This window comes from Neoarius graeffei, chromosome 22, assembly GCF_027579695.1.
Source record: "Neoarius graeffei isolate fNeoGra1 chromosome 22, fNeoGra1.pri, whole genome shotgun sequence".
NCBI classification, from domain to species: Eukaryota; Metazoa; Chordata; class Actinopteri; order Siluriformes; family Ariidae; genus Neoarius; species Neoarius graeffei.
In genome coordinates, this window is record NC_083590.1 from 13618287 (window position 1) to 13637452 (window position 19166).

General features: G+C 42.6%; 1 protein-coding gene across 1 annotated transcript in view; it reads right to left on the reverse strand.

Moving 5' to 3' along the window:
• Positions 1–19166, reverse strand: part of LOC132870659 (protein NLRC5-like) — a 254164-nt gene that overhangs the window by 137524 nt on the left and 97474 nt on the right. The window contains exons 15-16 of the mRNA XM_060904411.1: positions 10426–10620; positions 9784–9957 (exon numbers count right to left, since the gene is read on the reverse strand). Of these exons, the coding sequence (XP_060760394.1) occupies positions 9784–9957; positions 10426–10620 (369 nt within the window). The remainder of the gene's footprint in view (positions 1–9783; positions 9958–10425; positions 10621–19166) is intronic.

Here is a 19166-nt window from a genome sequence, read left to right on the forward strand (position 1 = left end):
GTCGAGGAGTCCCACAGTGACTGGAGCAGCCCAGTGGTCTTGGTACCCAAATTCAACGCGGTGTCTAAATTTGATGCATACCCAATGCCTCGTATTGATGAGTTGCTCAATTGGCTAGGCACGGCTCGTTTTTACTCGACACTGGATTTAACAAAGGGTTATTGGCCGATCCCTTTGACTCCACTATCCCAAGAAAAAACGGCCTTTTCCACACCGTTTGGTTTACACCAATTCGTCACACTTCCTTTTGGGCTGTTTGGGGCGCCCGCTACGTTTCAGTGGCTGATGGACAGGGTCCTCTGCCCCCACGCCACCTATGCAGCCACCTACCTCGATGACATTATTATCTATAGTAATGACTGGCTGAGGCACCTCGAACATCTGAGGGCCGTCCTTAGGTCGCTGAGGCGAGCGGGTCTCACAGCTAACCCGAAGAAGTGTGTGATTGGGTGGGTGGAAGTACGGTATCTTGGCTTCCACTTGGGCAACGGGCAGGTGCGTCCCCAAATTAACAAGACAGCAGCAATTACGGCCTGCCCGAGGCCCAAGACCAAAAAGGGGGTGAGACAGTTCCTGGGGCTGGCTGGCTATTATCGTAGGTTTATACTTAATTATTCGGACGTCACCAGCCCACTGACTGATCTGACTAAAAAGGGGGCACCAGATCCGGTCCAGTGGACGGAGCAATGCCAGCGGCTTTTTCTAAGGTAAAGGCTGCACTGTGTGGGGGGCCACTTTTACACTCCCCTGACTTTTCTCTCCCCTTTATGTTGCAGATGAATGCATCGGACAGAGGGCTGGGGGCCGTTTTGTCCCAGGAGGTGGAGGGGGAGGATCGCCCAGTCTTATACATTAGTCGCAAGCTGTCGGTGCATGAGGGGCACTACAGCATGATTGAGAAGGAGTGCCTGGCGATCAAGTGGGCGGTCCTCACCCTCCGGTACTACCTGCTGGGACGCCCTTTCACCCTCTGTTTGGACCACGCGCCCCTAACTTTTCGCTTCTAACTTTTAATGAACTGCTTGGGCTGCAGTCGTAACGTTACTTATAATAAACAAATAAAACCGGTTGTAACTCAATTTGAGTGAGACGGCACAACTTAAGTAGTATTGTTACCGTGGCCAGTGGTAAATATAAAAGCGTGCTGAGTCTTCTTTCTTGCAAGGCAGACATCTTGATTTTGGATGTTCTGATGAACGGGTGTCTGTTTATGTCTGTATGACACGAATGTCCATCGACGAGAGAGGAAGAATGGAAGGTTTCTGGGTCACTTATAGAGTCATGGAGGACGTGTCGTAGGTGATCCCGCCCAGCCGTGAGGTAGGTCATCGCGGAAGTTAGTTGATGGGATTTGTAGTTCTAGATGGGATGGTGGCTGTCCCTACACCAGGCTACGTTTTTTCACTCTTCACCTGTCCAGTTGTGGTGATCCTGTGCCCACTGCAGCCTTAGCTTTCTGTTCTTGGCTGACAGAAGTGGAACCCGATGTGGTCATCCACCTCAGTGTTCAGTGTGTTGTGCGTTTTGAGATGCTTTTCTGCTCACCACAATTGTACAGAGTGGTTATCTGAGTTACTGTAGCCTTTCTGTCAGCTTAAACCAGTCTGGCCGTTCTCCGGTGAACCCTCTCATCAACAAGGCGGTTTCATCCAGGTGTTCCTAATAAAGTGCTCAGTGAGTGTATATTAAACGCCAACCAAAGGACAAAGTGATAAACGTGCCTTGCAGTGAGTCTCCTCGGGGCTTCCTCAGATTAACTCCTCAAATGCCGATCCTGTCAGGTGAGAATCCCACCAATGTCCTGAAACTGTTCCTGTCCATTTCAGCTCTCTCTTCCACTGACTGGGTTCAGCTCGAGTCCCTGTGCTTTTTCACCTGCTCTTTCAGGGTTTTTAAGGGACTGAGGTCCAGGCAGTTTCATGCTGATCACAAGCTGTTCCACATTCAGTGTAGAATTGTGTGCAGTCTGATTCACTGTGCACCATGAACACACACTGACCACGTCTCCGAGTCTCTTTCATTTGTTAGAACTAAATGACTGACGTGTTTATGAATGTGTTGTCTGTTCCCCAACATGGAAATGCAGGAACACCAGAGTCTTCATCACACACACAGATGTTCATCACCAACTGAAAATAAAAGAAAAACATATGGATTAATCCCCACACACTGGACTGTGCTACTTCATGACCAACAGCATGTAATCATCTCTGCTCCAAGAGAAACATTATCTCCTGTTTTTATAATTTAATTCAACATTTATTCAGTCTTATATAATATCTGTGTTCTAACATTGAGCTCCAACAAACGAGAACTTCCACAAGATCTAACAGGAAAGTGAGCAGACGTTTCCCATCACAACACTGCTCTTATCCAATCATAGGCTTTGGAGCTTTTTAAAAAGTAATTAACACTGCGGTGGGTTTGATCTCTTGTTCTACATGTAGACTAAAGTGCAGACTTTAAGAAGAAGCCAAGGTGAATTTTACAGGAATGACAGAAGACACGGTGTGGAGGCGGAGAGCAGGAAGGAGTGTCAGAGTAAGTAAAGTGGCTCCTTCAATCACATATTTGTGGCAGTGTGGCATTAAAGATGATCATTTTACTGAGTTTTGAGGAGAGTTGAGAAGAAAGTGTGCTGCTGATCAGAAACAGGGAAAAGCCGAGATCATCTTATTCAGACAAAAGCAGCAGGATGAAGTCAGAGACAGCAGGGTGACACAAGGAGATGAGGTGTTCATTTACAATCACTCTCATGCACTCAGACGGGACATTTTGGAGACTCTGACTGTCTCCATCTTCTGCTTTCAGATGAATTTTAAATCAATTTTACGGAACAACAAACAGCATTAAAGACAACTAGGAGGAAAAAGTCAGATTAAATAGAACACAGTGAAATTTTCTAAAACTGGTTTTATTTCATGGCTTGCTCATGTGACATTTACTGAAATTAAAGGAAAATGATAATGAGGTTAAATTATTATTCTTTTTCTTTTCAACATTCACCTAAAAAGGTTATTACTTACCCGAGTTCCTGTAGTTTGTAATGTTCATCATCCTTAAGAGCAGAGAGCAGCTTCTTTCCTGAGTCTCCAATTTTATTCCCAGACAGATCCAGTTGTCTCAGGTGTGAGGGATTTGATCTCAGAGCTGAAGCGAGAGCAGCACAGCCTTCATCTGAGACACCACACTCACACAGCCTGCAGAGACACAATGAGACACACTTCACTGCCTCAGTTTATGAACATCAAGATTTGCTTTGATGTTTTTGCTTTGCTTTCTAATGAGCTCTTAGAGAAGTTGTTCGCTCAGAGGTTCACACACTTTTTAAACCCCAGAGTGTGAATGTTTAAATGGTTTATTCAGGACTGACAAGAACAAGTGTGACTGTTTTCTTTAGACAGAATGTGTTTGTATTCTGACTCGGATGAAGATTAGACCATGTTTTATTCTTTTTTTTTTATCAGGTTCAACAAGAGTCTGGTGTTGCCATCATTAAAGATGAAAAGCGGCTCAAAGATTAAATCAAAATAATACAAAACATAATAGCAAAAAAACAAAAAAAGAATGCGTCACATCACAATCTTGCCTTGAAGTTACATTGAACATTGTCATCTGCATTTCATTACCTCTAAAACAGTAGATATACATGTAGATACAACAAAGTAACATTAAGAAAAGTTTAAGAGGAATCTGTTAACTACAGTTTTAAAAGTGTTCACATTATTTTGCAATGACAGGGAAAACTGAGGCTGGCAGTGAGTTCCACAGCCTGCTTGTCCTTGGTACATATGAAGATCAATGAAGCTGAGTGTTGGATCTTGGCACATTGACGAGATATGGGTGACCACTTGTAGTTGAACAGGTTACTCGTGTTCCAGTAACTTGGGTCGGCAGAATTCCTACAAGTTCCTCAGAGGATTGCAGGAAGATGTGCCGGTAGAAGGTACTGAGACTGGCTACTTTCCTCCTGTGGTCCAAGGGGAAAATGCCAGCCTGTTGTGGGTCCCTAATTTGAAGTTGGCGTACAGCTTTCCTCTGGAGTCTGTCTAGCAGTTTTAGAGCCATTGTGCCAGCACCGCTCCATATTGGGGAAGCATATTCCATGAGGGGACGAATATATGCCTTATATACTGTTATCTGAGCCTGAAGAGGGAGAAGGTCTCTTGTACACCCAAGGATGTATAACCTCCTAGCCATCTTCTTGGTAAGGCTTTTGATGAATGGAGTCCAAGTTAGAGTATTGGTGATGGTGATACCAAGGAGAGTAATACTCTGTGTGGGCTTTAGCTCTTCGTTCATGAAGTAGAGAGAAGGATGGGTCTGTTCTCGTTTCCTACTTATCATCTCCTCAGTTTTACCTGCATTGAATGTTATACACCAGTCAGAGGCCCACTTGTCTATTTTGTCCAGGTCCCATTGTAGGCTCTCAGCACAGGTGTTTCTCAGGCTGGGATTTTTTATAACATGTAGAGTTGAATCATCTGCAAATAGATGAAGGTCATTCTTTAAGTGAGAAGCAAGGTCATCAATAAAAATGAGAAAAAGTAAGGGCCCTAAAACACTGCCTTGGGGAACTCCGGCAGTTATGGGCACTGATGAAGAGGTAAATCTGTCTAGTACAACAGATTGGTGTCTGTCAGCTAGAAAGGATGAAATCCAGCCATACAGGTCACCTTGAATACCAAAGGAGGTCAGCTTGGACAATAGACCGCAGTGCCAAACACGGTCAAAGGCTTTCTTAATGTCCAGGGCAAGAACTCTAATTTCTCTCTGAGAGTCAAGAGCATTGTTCCACCACTGGGTAATATATGAAAGCATGTTGATTGTTGATCTCTTCTCTCGGAAACCATACTGGCTGTCACAGAGAAGCCGGTACATGTCAAGATGTTTACGAATGTGATCACAGATGATACTTTCCATGACTTTGGAAATTATTGGCAGTAATGATATGGGCCTATAGTTGGAGGGATCTTTCTTGTTTCCCTTTTTAGGTACAGCTATCACATGAGCAGCTTTCCAGTCAGAGGGAACTGTCTGTGTGTCAAAAGATATCTGGAATAGCTTGGCAAGAGCTGGGGCAAGTTCGGGGCCACATTTCTTAAGTACTGTTGCCGATATTCCATCTGGGCCATTGGCCTTGGAGGTGCCCAAATTACAAAGTTTCCAGAGAACAGTTTTCAGCCAGAACTTCAGAGAGGAAAGAACTCCACTGGTTTTGGGTGATAAGTTCGGGGGAGTCTTGCCATTGTTGTTGAGGTGAGCATTTGCAGCGAAAGTCTTGTTCAGCAACTCAGCCTTGTCTTTTGCCTCACTGAAAGTTTTACCATCGCTCACTAATGGAGGAACAGAAGACGATTTACTGCTGTCAGTCACTGTTTTGACAAGCGTCCACCATTGCTTATTGTCTGCATGCTTGAGATCCTATTGTAAGTGTTGTGAAAACTGCACACGAGCACGGCGTACAACACGCTGACACACTGCCTTCGACTTAATATACAAAGCCCAGGAGTCCTTTGTTCAGTCATTTTGCCACCTTTTGAATGCATTTTGTTTCCTTTGAACTGCTAATTTGCAATCTTCATTAAACCAGGGTTTATCAGAATACCAATGTTTGGTTGTCTTGGAAGGAATGAACATGTTCATAGCCTCACTAATCTTATCTCTCACACAGGACCACGCTGCATTAGCACTTTGGCCTTTTAAGAGAGAAGTCCAACTAACATTGGCCAAATATGAGCGCATACTGTCCCAATCAGCTTTGTCATAGTACCAGGTCTTACGATTGCCTGGTTTACTCTGTGTTGGAAGTCTGTAGTTTGCCACAGAAGTTACCACACAATGGTCGGAGGACCCAAGAGGTGCACTGATGGTGACAACATGGTTATCTGGAGAATTAGTGAGGAAGAGATCTAATTTGGAGCAGTTTCCATCCTTACCAAGCCTAGTAGGCTCTACAAGGAGTTGATGAAAGTTATTCAAAATGGCAAATTCATATGCACATTCTCCATGCACGTCAGTCCTATTACTGCCTAACCAGTCTTCATGATGGACGTTCAGATCCCCAAGAACAATGATTTCAGATCTTGGGTGGAATTCTTGGATATTGTCAATATTCTCAGATAACACATCATACAAAGAGTCATCATCTGATGGCGGCCGATAGACACAAAACATATAAATCTTACGTCCTGGGAGGAGTAGTTCCAGGCAAACAAATTTATGGTGAAGGTTCTCAAAGTCAGACATTCTTTTAACGGTAAGAGCTTCACTGCAATACACTACTAGCCCGCCCCAACCAGAGTCATTGGGTTTATCCCTTCTGAAAACGGAGTAACCAGGTACCACCAGCATCTCGTCATCAACCTTACTATTCAGAAAAGTTTCTGATACACAATAAATGTGAGGAAGTGTTGAAAGAAGATCATGTTCCAGGTATGTCCAATTGGTGCGTAGACCTCTAACGTTCGTAAATCGTGCAGTGAATTCATTTTGCTTAGGACCTGGGTTTGGGTGAATATCACCACAAATAAGGAACAAAATCATTAAAAGGTAACATAAATTGGATCACAATTCCATAATCTTGGTCAATTCTTGCAGGGGTCGTCACCATTATATCAGTCCATTTCGAGGCTTTTCTTAATTGTAATGTGACAATATAAGATAAGATGACTTGGGGAGTCAACCCAAGCTAAATAATATGACCAGGGGCTATAAGCCACTTGCTCCTAGGACTGAAACAGGGTTTCCCCCTTCACAGCCCCTACGGATACAAGCTAGGGTGTCATCCCCGTAGGGAGCCTGGCCGACCAAGAATTGGCCTCCCCTTACCTGGTTTTCTTAGAGAAAACCAGGTAATGTCAAAGTCTTCAAAATGTTTTTGCAAACACATGTAGTGAAATTATTTTTAAAATCCCGTTATTTATGAAAAAAAACTTTTTGTGGGTCTTAAATTGGTGAATTTTTCCAAGTATGTGAAAGAATTTTAATTTCAGAAGAGAAAACATCTGTTCTTCATTACATCTCTCTCTCTCTCATGCAGAGATGGTTTTTTTCTTGTGTGTAAAACACACCTGAGCTTTCGCCTTTCTGGCCATTAAAACAGCAAGTACACAAACGCCTAACAGACACTAATAGATGCAGAGGCTTCAGTGGGGGTCTGTTAGCTCTGTGTCAGGGGCTTTTCACACAGGCTGCACTGTTCACCACTAAACAGTGCGAGTTTAATGAACAAACAGCGCGATATTGCAGTGAGATACTCCATCAACCTGATTCACTAAAATATTGAACGACACAACGACTGATGAATAAAATAGACACTTTGGGAAACGTTTCATTGCTGCATTTTAATGAAATGTGAGGGGAAGCCAGGCTTCCAGTGTCGTCTTAAAGCAATCACCACTGACAGAGATGGACTGGAACATTATTTACTATTTTAACATTTATCATCATCATTAATTCTTTTTGTTGCAAAAATTCAAAATAACACAAGGATTGTTGTCATGGCTTTCAGTTTATTGGAAGTTCTTTTCTGCCCCTTTCATTTTTATTTAAAATCCTTTTTTATCTATTTATTTTTTCTGCATCAGTTCTATGGCATTATTGTCTCATTTTAGTTTTTAAGCTCTATATTCCTGAGATCATTTCCACCATGTCACTGCTGCTTTAAACCCTGCAGCTCACACAGAGGGCAGTTAGTTTGTGTCTCAGGTGCAGTTTGTGGGATTAGTTACAGTGTTGTAGTAAATTTCACAGTGATTTCAGACACATTGCAGTCGGATCAAGTCCCGTTTTGTGCTGCAGCTTCTCACATACGTCCATCTGACCCAAAGACTCTGTGACAAATCATCAGTGTGCAGTGAACAGAAACAATCTTCCTCCTCAGGACATTGATGATGAACCTAAAACCTCTGCTTCAGTCTCACTATTAGAGAATGTGTTTGACTGAGGAGCAGGTCATGTGACTCTCAGAGATGATCTTACCCCAGTGTTTCCAGTTTACAGTGAGGATTCTCCAGTACAGCACAGAGACGCTTCACTCCTGAGTCTCCCAGATTACTTTGAAACAGATCCAGTTCTCTCAGGTGTGAGGGGTTTGATCTCAGAGCTGAACTCAGAGCAGCACAGCCTTCATCTGAGACACCACAACCCCACAACCTACAAAGACACAATGACACACACTTCACCGCTTCAGTTTATGAACATCAAGATTTGCTTTGTGTGTCTTTAAATTCGAGAGGGGTGTGTGTGTGTTCCCATGGATGTGGCTTTTCTTTCACCATTTCATATCAAGGAAGTAGCTAAGCTGTGAGCAGAAGAAGGAAGTTACAGCTTACGAGTTACAATCAGAAACAAATTTCAGAAATTAATGCAAATAATCAAACAGAACTTTAGATGTACAATTTATCTGAAATATTGCCAAATTATTCCACCACTGCAGGCTCCAATGTGTTTAAGTTTGAGATGTCAATCATGTTCTTTCCTGATTTATTGTTTCACAATTGGTTGCAAGGCTCCGCCCCTTTGAGAGATCGACCAATCATAATAAGGGGAAGCCATGCATCCAGGCAGGAAAAACGAAAAACACATTGTCCAGTTCATGCCAACATTTTTTTTTCTGTGCAAAACACACTTGCCCACACTCCATTCCGTCCCAGTGAAGCGGTGCATCTGGGCAGGGCTCAAAATGACAAGATAGACACTTTGGTGAAATAAACAGTGAACAATGAACAAACAGCGTGATATTGCAGTGAGATACTCCATCAATCTGATTAATTAAAATATTGAACGACACCAAGACTGATGAATAAAATAGACACTTTGGGAAAGGTTTCATTGCTGCATTTTAATGAAATGTGAGGGGAAGCTGGGCTTCCAGTGTCGTCTTAAAGCAATCACCACTGACAGAGATGGACTGGAACATTATTTACTATTTTAACATTTATCATTATCATCATTAATTCTTTTTGTTGCAAAAATTCAAAATAACATAAGGATTGTTGTCATGGCTTTTAGTTTATTGGAAGTTCTTCTCTGCCCCTTTCATTTTTATTTAAAATCCTTTTTTATCTATTTATTTTTTCTGCATCAGTTCTATGGCATTAATGTCTCATTTTAGTTTTTAAACTCTATATTCCTGAGATCATTTCCACCATGTCACTGCTGCTTTAAACCCTGCTTTTTCATTATTTACTATTTTAACATTTATTATTATTATTATTATTATTATTATTATTATTATTATTATTATTATTTCTTCTATTTGAAAAATTCAAAATCACACAAGGATTGTTGTCGGGGCTTTCAGTTTATTGGAAAATCTTTTCTGCTCTTTGCAATTTTTATTTCAAAGTCTTTCTGAAAATTTATTTATTTTTTCTGCATCAGTTCTATGGCATTAAAGTCTCATTTTAGTTTTTAAACTCTATATTCCTGAGATCATTTCCACCATGTCACTGCTGCTTTAAACCTTGCAGCTCACACAGAGGGCAGTTAGTTTGTGTCTCAGGTGCAGTTTGTGTGATTAGTTACAGTGTTGTAGTAAATTTCACAGTGATTTCAGACACATTGCAGTCGGATCAAGTCCCATTTTCTGCTGCAGCTTCTCACATACGTTCATCTGACCCAAAAGCTCTGTGGCAAATCATCAGTGTGCAGTAAACAGAGACAATCTTCCTCCTCAGGACATTGATGATGAACCTAAAACCTCTGCTTCAGTCTCACTATTAGAGAATGTGTCTTACTGAGGAGCAGGTCATGTGACTCTCAGAGAGATGATCTTACCACAGTTTCTCCAGTTTACAGTGAGGATTCTCCAGTACAGCACAGAGACGCTTCACTCCTGAAATTCTGAGATTATTAAAGGACAGATCCAGTTCTCTCAGGTGTGAGGGGTTTGATCTCAGAGCTGAACTCAGAGCAGCACAGCCTTCATCTGAGACACCACAACCACACAACCTGCAGAGACACAATGACACACACTTCATCAACAGATTTTCATCTTGGTGTAATAGTGGTTGTGAAGATGATGTCTCTCATGTTGGACTGTCTCTATTCTCTTCACCAATCACAAGCTATTATTAATAATGACTCAAACATTACCACTGTTACTGATGTTAAGTTTACTCGAGGTGCAAAGGATTCAGCAAAAAGTCAATAATTTAAAGGTTTAAGTGAAGAGTCAGGTTTTGTAGAATTTATCGCTGCTTGCCTGGATTTTTAAAGATCACATATTTAATTGTAAAGACATTTTAATTATTTATTTAAAGTAAAAGTGACTCTGAGGAGAATTGATCACATCATGACTAATATATTTGTTCTGTATGTTTTACTTTTACAGAAAAATTTAATTGATAAACAACACTGTATACAGCTATTAACTGCTGCTTTAGTGAGTTATTGTGACTCTCAGAGAGATGATCTTACCTCAGTGTCTCCACTTTGCAGTGAGGATTCTCCAGTACAGCACAGAGACGCTTCACTCCTGAGTCTTCTAGTTTATTCCCAGACAGATCCAGTGTCTTCACAGTCAGATGCAGTTCTCTCAGACTGGAGGTTTCTGAGTTGAGCACTGAGACCAGAGCTTCAGCACTTCTCCCTTCAATTGCATCACAACTGATTCTGAAGGAAATAAAATAATACATAATAAACTCACACAAATGATCAAACAGGTCCTCAAATCTTTCACTGCACCATTTCATTTTCATAAATGACAAAATACAAACTCCGAGTCGACAATACACTGAAATGCTGTAACAGTAATTCACAGTTCGAGCTGTTCGGATTTGAGTTTTCTGCTGCTCACGTCATCACTGACACATGGGATAAACATGCAACATCAAATCTGATCACCAAATCGGGAAATAAGTGTCTGATCTAAAATATTTATAAGAGGAGAAAGGAAAAGGGCGGCACGGTGGTGTAGTGGTTAGCGCTGTCGCCTCACAGCAAGAAGGTCCGGGTTCGAGCCCCGTGGCCAGCGAGGGCCTTTCTGTGCGGAGTTTGCATGTTCTCCCCGTGTCCGCGTGGGTTTCCTCCGGGTGCTCCGGTTTCCCCCACAATCCAAAGACATGCAGGTTAGGTTAACTGGTGACTCTAAATTGACTGTAGGTGTGAATGTGAGTGTGAATGGTTGTCTGTGTCTATGTGTCAGCCCTGTGATGACCTGGCGACTTGTCCAGGGTGTACCCCACCTTTCGCCCGTAGTCAGCTGGGATAGGCTGACTAGAACAGGATAGAGCGGCTAGAGATAATGAGATGAGATGAGATGAGATGAGGAGAAAGGAAAAGAGTTTCAAAAGTCAGGTTTAGATGAAGCAGGCAGAGTTTGAAGCAGAATCATATTTATCTGAACAGACCAGACATTTGATTTGTTCTCTAATCAGCGACTGAAATGATCACAGCCTGAAGGAGTTTTATGGATATACTCATGATGAGCTCGTTGACTAAGTGAGTTTTGTGTGTGTGTGTGTGTGTGTGTGTGTGTGTGTGTGTGTGTGATGCCAGGTGGTCCTCATTTGTTCCTGGTGCCAGTGATTTACAGACTGGACATGCTTTCCCCTTAAAACCTCAAGAATGGCACAGGAATTGTTTTAAGCATTAACAATAAATCTAATATAGTAATCTTTACGATTAAAGTGATTGATATAGCTTGCGGTCTGAGTGAATTACCTTGACATCTGTGACGTCACAGCAGGAAGTCTATCGGTCTCATCGCCATTTTTGCAATACTAAAATACAGAGCTGACTGGAACTCCGATCCTCCATTTTGAGCTAATTTACTGCCATGTCACGTAGATGTGTTTCTGGCGGGTGCAGCAAAACAGAAGGTGGATTTATGTTGCATTCATGGCCCAAGAATGTTCAAACTGCAAAGATTTGGATGCATTTTACGAGAAATTCACGGAGTGGGCATCTACGAAGTGGTCTCTCTGCACATTTTACTGAAGACTCATACGAAACCTCTGATCTGTTGAGGAGCATTGGCTATAAGCCTGTACTGAAAGAGGGTTCACTACCAACAATTAAGAAAAGGAGACTAAAAGAAAAGGAAAGTAAGTTCAGTTACACCAGTTCTCCCGGAGTGTGAGCCGAGCAGTAATGGTGGAGTACTCAGTATGGAGAATGAGTGGAACAGTTGTCAGATTTCTCCGCTGGATATGCTCTTTTTTCCTTTTCTTTCCTTTGTCTGCTTGGTCTATAGCACTGGTTCCCACTGTGAGGTCACCCACCCAAGGCTGGCTGGCTCAGCAGGGCAGCTCGAAAGCCAACATTCCGGTCGATTTTCATCTCATCTCATCTCATTATCTCTAGCCGCTTTATCCTTCTACAGGGTCGCAGGCAAGCTGGAGCCTATCCCAGCTGACTATGGGCGAAAGGCGGGGTACACCCTGGACAAGTTGCCAGGTCATCACAGGGCTGACACATAGACACAGACAACCATTCACACTCACGGTCAATTTAGAGTCACCAGTTAACCTAACCTGCATGTCTTTGGACTGTGGGGGAAACCGGAGCACCCGGAGGAAACCCACGTGGACACGGGGAGAACATGCAAACTCCGCACAGAAAGGCCCTCGCCGGCCCCGGGGCTCGAACCCAGGACCTTCTTGCTGTGAGGCGACAGCGCTAACCACTACACCACCGTGACGCCCGCGGTCGATTTTTACTCTCAAAAATAATTTTTTTTATTCCCAATTATGCAGCATACAAGAGTCAGGGATGGAGATACTATCCACTCAGAAATGTATTTAAAAAATAAAGGTTCTGCATATCTCCTTTCAGGACATTTTGCGTATCTATACTTTACTCGAGTGTAAATTTTTTTGGAAAATTATGACTAACTCCACTACATTTGAAGGACAAATACTGGACTCTTGACTCCAGAACATTTCTCTGAAGGTTCCTGTGACTCGTTACTCTGAAACATAGCTTTCATATCAGCAAATGAATTTTTGTTCCTTTTCTAAAATGCAAGGCCATACACTGTGTTTGTGACAGGAGAAAACCAATCACAGTAAACTCCTCCTACGATCAAGTTCAAAGTGTTTGCTGCATTTTTTTTGAACAGGGGTGGGTTTCCTGAAAGTGTCTTTAGGCCAAGAGTGCCTTTAATTACCCCTAAGATCCATCATCAAGCTAACATGGTTTTCCTGAACAACATCATAGTCCAAGTAGTCCTTTAGCTTGCTCGGAATTTATGAGAGACCCGGATCACTCGTTCAAAACAAAGAGCGTCTCGCTCACAGCTGAATCCACAGACTGCGCTGCGCCTCTGAGGGACTCTCACAGTCAACGGGGGAAACTGGTGTTGAATCTGCTGCCGGTGTTCAATTATTTTTCGTGTACATTGCAAGTACATCGAGTTCTCATCTCATCTCATTATCTCTAGCCACTTTATCCTGTTCTACAGGGTCGCAGGCAAGCTGGAGCCTATCCCAGCTGACTACGGGCAAAAGGCGGGGTACACCCTGAACAAGTCGCCAGGTCATCACAGGGCTGACACATAGACACAGACAACCATTCACACCTACAGTCAATTTAGAGTCACCAGTTAGCCTAACCTGCATGTCTTTGGGAGAAACCAGAGCACCCAGAGGAAACCCATGCGGACACAGGGAGAACATGCAAACTCCGCACAGAAAGGCCCTCGTCGGCCACGGGACTCGAACCCGGACCTTCCTGCTGTGAGGCGACAGCGCTAACCACTACACCACTGTGCCGCCCCCAATAAAAACATGAAATCTTTAAAAAGTACTTTTGAAGACTTAAATTGCATATGAAGCAAATTTTTTTATGTATTTCAATAAACATGCCCTGGTGAAAATCTTTCAAGGATCTTCAAGGATCTGTAAAGTTCTTCATGAGGGTCGTTGAGGATCTCAACAAAGATCCTTAAAAGATTTTCAAGGATATTTCAGATTATTGCCAAGATCTTCAAGGATCTTCAATTTTCTAAGATCTTTGAAAGATCCTTGTTGAATCCTTGAGGATCTTGCAGGATCCTTGAAAAGATCTTTGCGGGGTTCACGATGAGGATCTTTGTCGGATCCTTAAAAGATCTTTGTCAAATCCCTGAGGATCTTTCCAAATGATTTTACATCTGAAGATATTTCTAAGATCCTTATCTTTAAGGATTTTTGGCAGGTCTTTAACAATCCTCATTTATCCTTAAAAATCCTGTGAAGTTTTTCACCAGGGTACTGTTGAAACACACAATTGGCAAATTTGAGACAAAAGGAATGAAAACTGACATTTTTATGAGGCAAAGAAGTTTCGTGGGTTTACTAAAAATTATCAGTTCAGAACTCACAGCCAAAACACATCATACAACACCGCCGTGACGTCAGGTTGGTTGCAAACTTACTATCACATATCGCATTCCACTATGGCGGACAGTAAACCCAAACAAACAGGAGGTTGATATTGTTTCACTGAAGCACCAAATAATGTTAGTTTTATGAACACAACCTTTACCCCGGGTATAAGGATGCATCAGATCCCATCCGAGTCGGCTCAGAGAAGAAACTGGGTCAAATTTGTGCAGCGGTATCACCTGGACTTTCATGAACCTCTGAGCAAATATACTGTGATCTGCTCAGCACATTTCAAAGACAGCTGTTATGAAAGAATGTATTCGATTCCAACCAGAGACTCCATCACGATAAAACCACCAGAAATCATCAGAGAACAGCAAAAAAAACAAGTAAGTTTATACACCAAAATGTCATATTTTATGTTCACTCTCTGTTGACAATCTGCGTCGCATGTTCTTATTGTTCTTATTGTTTGTTTCATGGACCTCTGTCACAAATAAGACTATTCTTGTAGAGATGGAATAATGAATAAACCTTCAGGCTAAAGGTAAAAAGAAAACCAAAGGTGAAGTTTCATGTTGTATTTCATGCTGTGATGCCAGTGGTATTGCTCTTTATCATATCACAGCACTGATGTCTACATAGAGATCAATCTGTCACAGTCACACAAACAGCTCTGCAGATGACAAACAATTTATGGATTTGCTTTTAATTTCTGCTTTAATATCAACAGATCTTCAATTAAGGTATGTGAATCTTTTCATCATGGCACACCTTCAACCTGTTCAGTGTGCTGAGTGCAGGAGGTTTAGTCATTCTTCCTCTGTCGCTAGCAATAGCTTTATTTGTGATAAGTGCAGATTAGTTACAGTGGTGCTTGAAAGTTTGTGAACCCTTTAGAATTTTCTATATTTCTGCATAAATATGACCTAAAACATCATCAGATTTTCACACAAGTCCTAAAAGTAGATAAAGAGAACCCAGTTCAACAAATGAGACAAAAATATTATACTTGGTCATTTATTTATTGAGGAAAATGATCCAATATTACATATCTGTGAGTGGCAAAAGTATGTGAACCTCTAGGATTAGCAGTTAATTTGAAGGTGAAATTAGAGTCAGGTGTTTTCAATCAATGGAATGACAATCAGGTGTGAGTGAGCACCCTGTTTTATTTAAAGAACAGGGATCTATCAAAGTCTGATCTTCACAGTGCATGTTTATGGAAGTGTATCATGGCACAAACAAAGGAGATTTCTGAGGACCTCAGAAAAAGCATTGTTGATGCTCATCAGGCTGGAAAAGGTTACAGAACCATCTCTAAAGAGTTTGGACTCTACCAATCCACAGTCAGACAAATTGTGTACAAATGGAGGAAAGTCAAGACCATTGTTACCCTCCCCAGGAGTGGTCGACCAACAAAGATCACTCCAAGAGCAAGGCGTGTAATAGTTAGCGAGGTCACAAAGGACCCCAGGGTAACTTCTAAGCAACTGAAGGCCTCTCTCACATTGCCTAATGTTAATGTTCATGAGTCCACCATCAGGAGAACACTGAACAACAATGGTGTGCATGGCAGGGTTGCAAGGAGAAAGCCACTGCTCTCTAAAAAGAACATTGCTGCTCGTCTGCAGTTTGCTAAAGATCACGTGGACAAGCCAGAAGGCTATTGGAAAAATGTTTTGTGGATGGATGAGACCAAAATAAAACTTTTTGGTTTAAATGAGAAGCTTTCTGTTTGGAGAAAGGAAAACACTGCATTCCAGCATAAGAACCTTATCCCATCTGTGAAACATGGTGGTGGTAGTATCATGGTTTGGGCCTGTTTTGCTGCATTTGGGCCAGGACGGCTTGCCATCATTGATGGAACAATGAATTCTGAATTATACCAGCGAATTCTAAAGGAAAATGTCAGGACATCTGTCCATGAACTGAATCTCAAGAGAAGGTGGGTCATGCAGCAAGACAACAACCCTAAGCACACAAGTCGTTCTACCAAAGAATGGTTAAAGAAGAATAAAGTTAATGTTTTGGAATGTCCAAGTCAAAGTCCTGACCTTAATCCAATCAAAATGTTGTGGAAGGACCTGAAGCGAGCAGCTCATGTGAGGAAACCCACCAACATCCCAGAGTTGAAGCTGTTCTGTACGGAGGAACAGGCTAAAATTCCTCCAGGCCGGTGTGCAGGACTGATCAACAGTTACCGGAAATGTTTAGTTGCAGTTATTGCTGCACAAGGGGGTCACACCAGATACTGAAAGCAAAGGTTCACATACTTTTGCCACTCACAGATATGTAACATTGGATCATTTTCCTGAATAAATAAATGACCAAGTATAATATTTTTGTCTCATTTATTTAACAGGGTTCTGTTTATCTACTTTTAGGACTTGTGTGAAAATTTGATGATGTTTTAGGTCATATTTATGTAGAAATATAGAAAAATCTAACGGGTTCACAAACTTTCAAGCACCACTGTAGCTCTCTGACGGAGAAGATTACAGTGCTAGAAGCGCATGTCCAGGCTTTAGAGCAGGCCAGTGAGAATGAGAACAGTGTAGTTTCTGTAGGGCAAAGTCTGGATGCCCTAGGTGGAGTTAGTAATCCCCCAACTCCGGCATTAGAGCCCTTACAGCGGGGCGAATGGGTGACGACTCGGCAGCATAAGCGTAGAGCCAAAGCTACTGCTGAGGTTCGCCCATGGGAGCACCACTCCTCTCCACGTCACGTGTTGAACAGGTTTGCTCTCCTTAGTGATGCACCCGCTGAGAAACCTGAAAGAGCTCTGGTTATAGGGGACTCTATCATATGGCACGTGAAATTAGCTCAGCCTTTAGGGGCACCAGCAGCTTTAGTCAGGTGTATACCGGGAGCCAGGGCGCTGGACATAGCAGGTAATCTTAGGGTCCTTGGCAAGCACAGGTTCTCAAATAGTTATCCATGCAGGAGCTAATGATATACTGTACGCTTTCGTCAGTCTGAGGTTACTAAGAGTAACTTTGTAGAGGTGTTTAAATTAGCGAACGCAATGTCCGATGCTGTAGTATGCTCTGGCCCCATCCCAATGGAGCATGGTGATGTAGCTTACAGCAGGTTATGGTCACTGAACTGCTGGTTGTCCCGGTGGTGCTCTGAAAACAGTGTGGGCTTTATAGATAATTGGGCTAATTTTGAGGGCACTGCTGGCCTGTTAGGGCGGGACGGTATCCATCCCACTCAGGAAGGTGCTGCTCTCATTTCCTGCAGCATAGGTCATAGTCTCAGAACAGGCCTAGTTAATTTCTGACAATCCAGAGCCAAGGCCAGGGAGCAGATGAACAGGCTAAACTGACTGTCTGCTAGCTGCACAGAGTCATCACTCAGAGTCCACTACATCGAGACTGCGTTTGTTCCCCGAGCTCAACAAAAAAGTAGAACTATTCAGAGAGTTTGTTCCAGTAACCTAATCAATATAAAAGTAGATCATTCTGACTGCACAGCCGCTGCCAGCACCTTTGATCTAAAGGTGGGGCTATTATATATTAGATCTCTTACATCTAAAGTGCTAATGGTTAATGAACTCACTACTGATCAAGAGTTTAATGTACTTTGTTGAACTGAAACATAGATTAAACCAAATGAATATATAGCATTAAATGAAGCGAGTCCTCCTGGATACAGTTATATACACCAGCCTCGTCTAACTGGCAGAGGAGGAGGCGTCATGGTTATTTATAATGATTATCTAGGTGTAACACAAAAACCTGGTTATAAATTTAATACATTTGAAGTTCTTCATACTCATCACGGGCGATTGCTCTAAGACAACGAGGGAGGCTCAGCCTCCTCTAAAAATGACGAACATCATGTAGGATGAATTGTGCTAGGCTTATGTTATAGCCGACCAAATAACATTGCTATTTCAGATCCAGAATCATAGAAATATATGTGCTAAACCCAACTACAGTGCGAAATCATTCCGTTATAACTTTCCCCAGTTCACCTAATGTGTGCATGAGTTTTTTCCCCTCGTGACAGCGCGATGCAGCCCAGCCTCAGTGGATTGGGAGCTATGCGCTTGTCAATCTCAAAATGCAAGACGATTATTGGACAAATACTGCGAAAATGCCCACCCACGGAGTCTCACGGACTCCCAGCCTCAATGGACTTCAACGGCATTTGGGAGCTATGCGCTTTTCAATCTCAAAATGCAAGACGGTTATTGGACAAATACTGCAAAAATGCCCGCCTACGGACTCTGAGCCTCACATGGGAGGGACATGGCAGTTTCCGCGAGGAGACTGGTGATTGGTGAAAGCGGCCGGATATTTTCTTTGATTGAAAGCTCGTTTCAACTATAGACAGGCAGCACAGTGTTGCCAGATTGGGCGGTTTTAAGTGCATTTTGGCGGGTTTTGAACATATTTTGGGCTGGATAACGTCAGCAGTATCTGGCAACATCAGTTCAGTCCCATGCGGATTCGCAAGTGCTGTGGTGTATTGTAAGAGATCAGCTTACATTTCGATTTCATTCATTACATACGGTTTCTACCAGCTTTTTTAGTTTGTATATTGTAGCAGCGGGGGCGTGGTCAAGCGCCGGTCTGTGACAGGAGGGCGGAGTCAGGGAAGGTAAGTGGCAGAATCACGACATCTGAGAGCAATTAACCTGTGTTTGTGTGTCTTCCCAGTGACCGCGCCCTATATGAGGAGGGAGAGCGAGAGCGAAAGGAGCTCATCCCTGAACCAGATGCCGGTTGTGTGTATGTCTGTGCGAATAATTATTGTTAAACTGAAAAGTGTGGCAATAAAGCCAAATTATAAAACCTGATCTCTGTCCTGCCGTCCTCTGTGCTCCACCCACACGTAGGG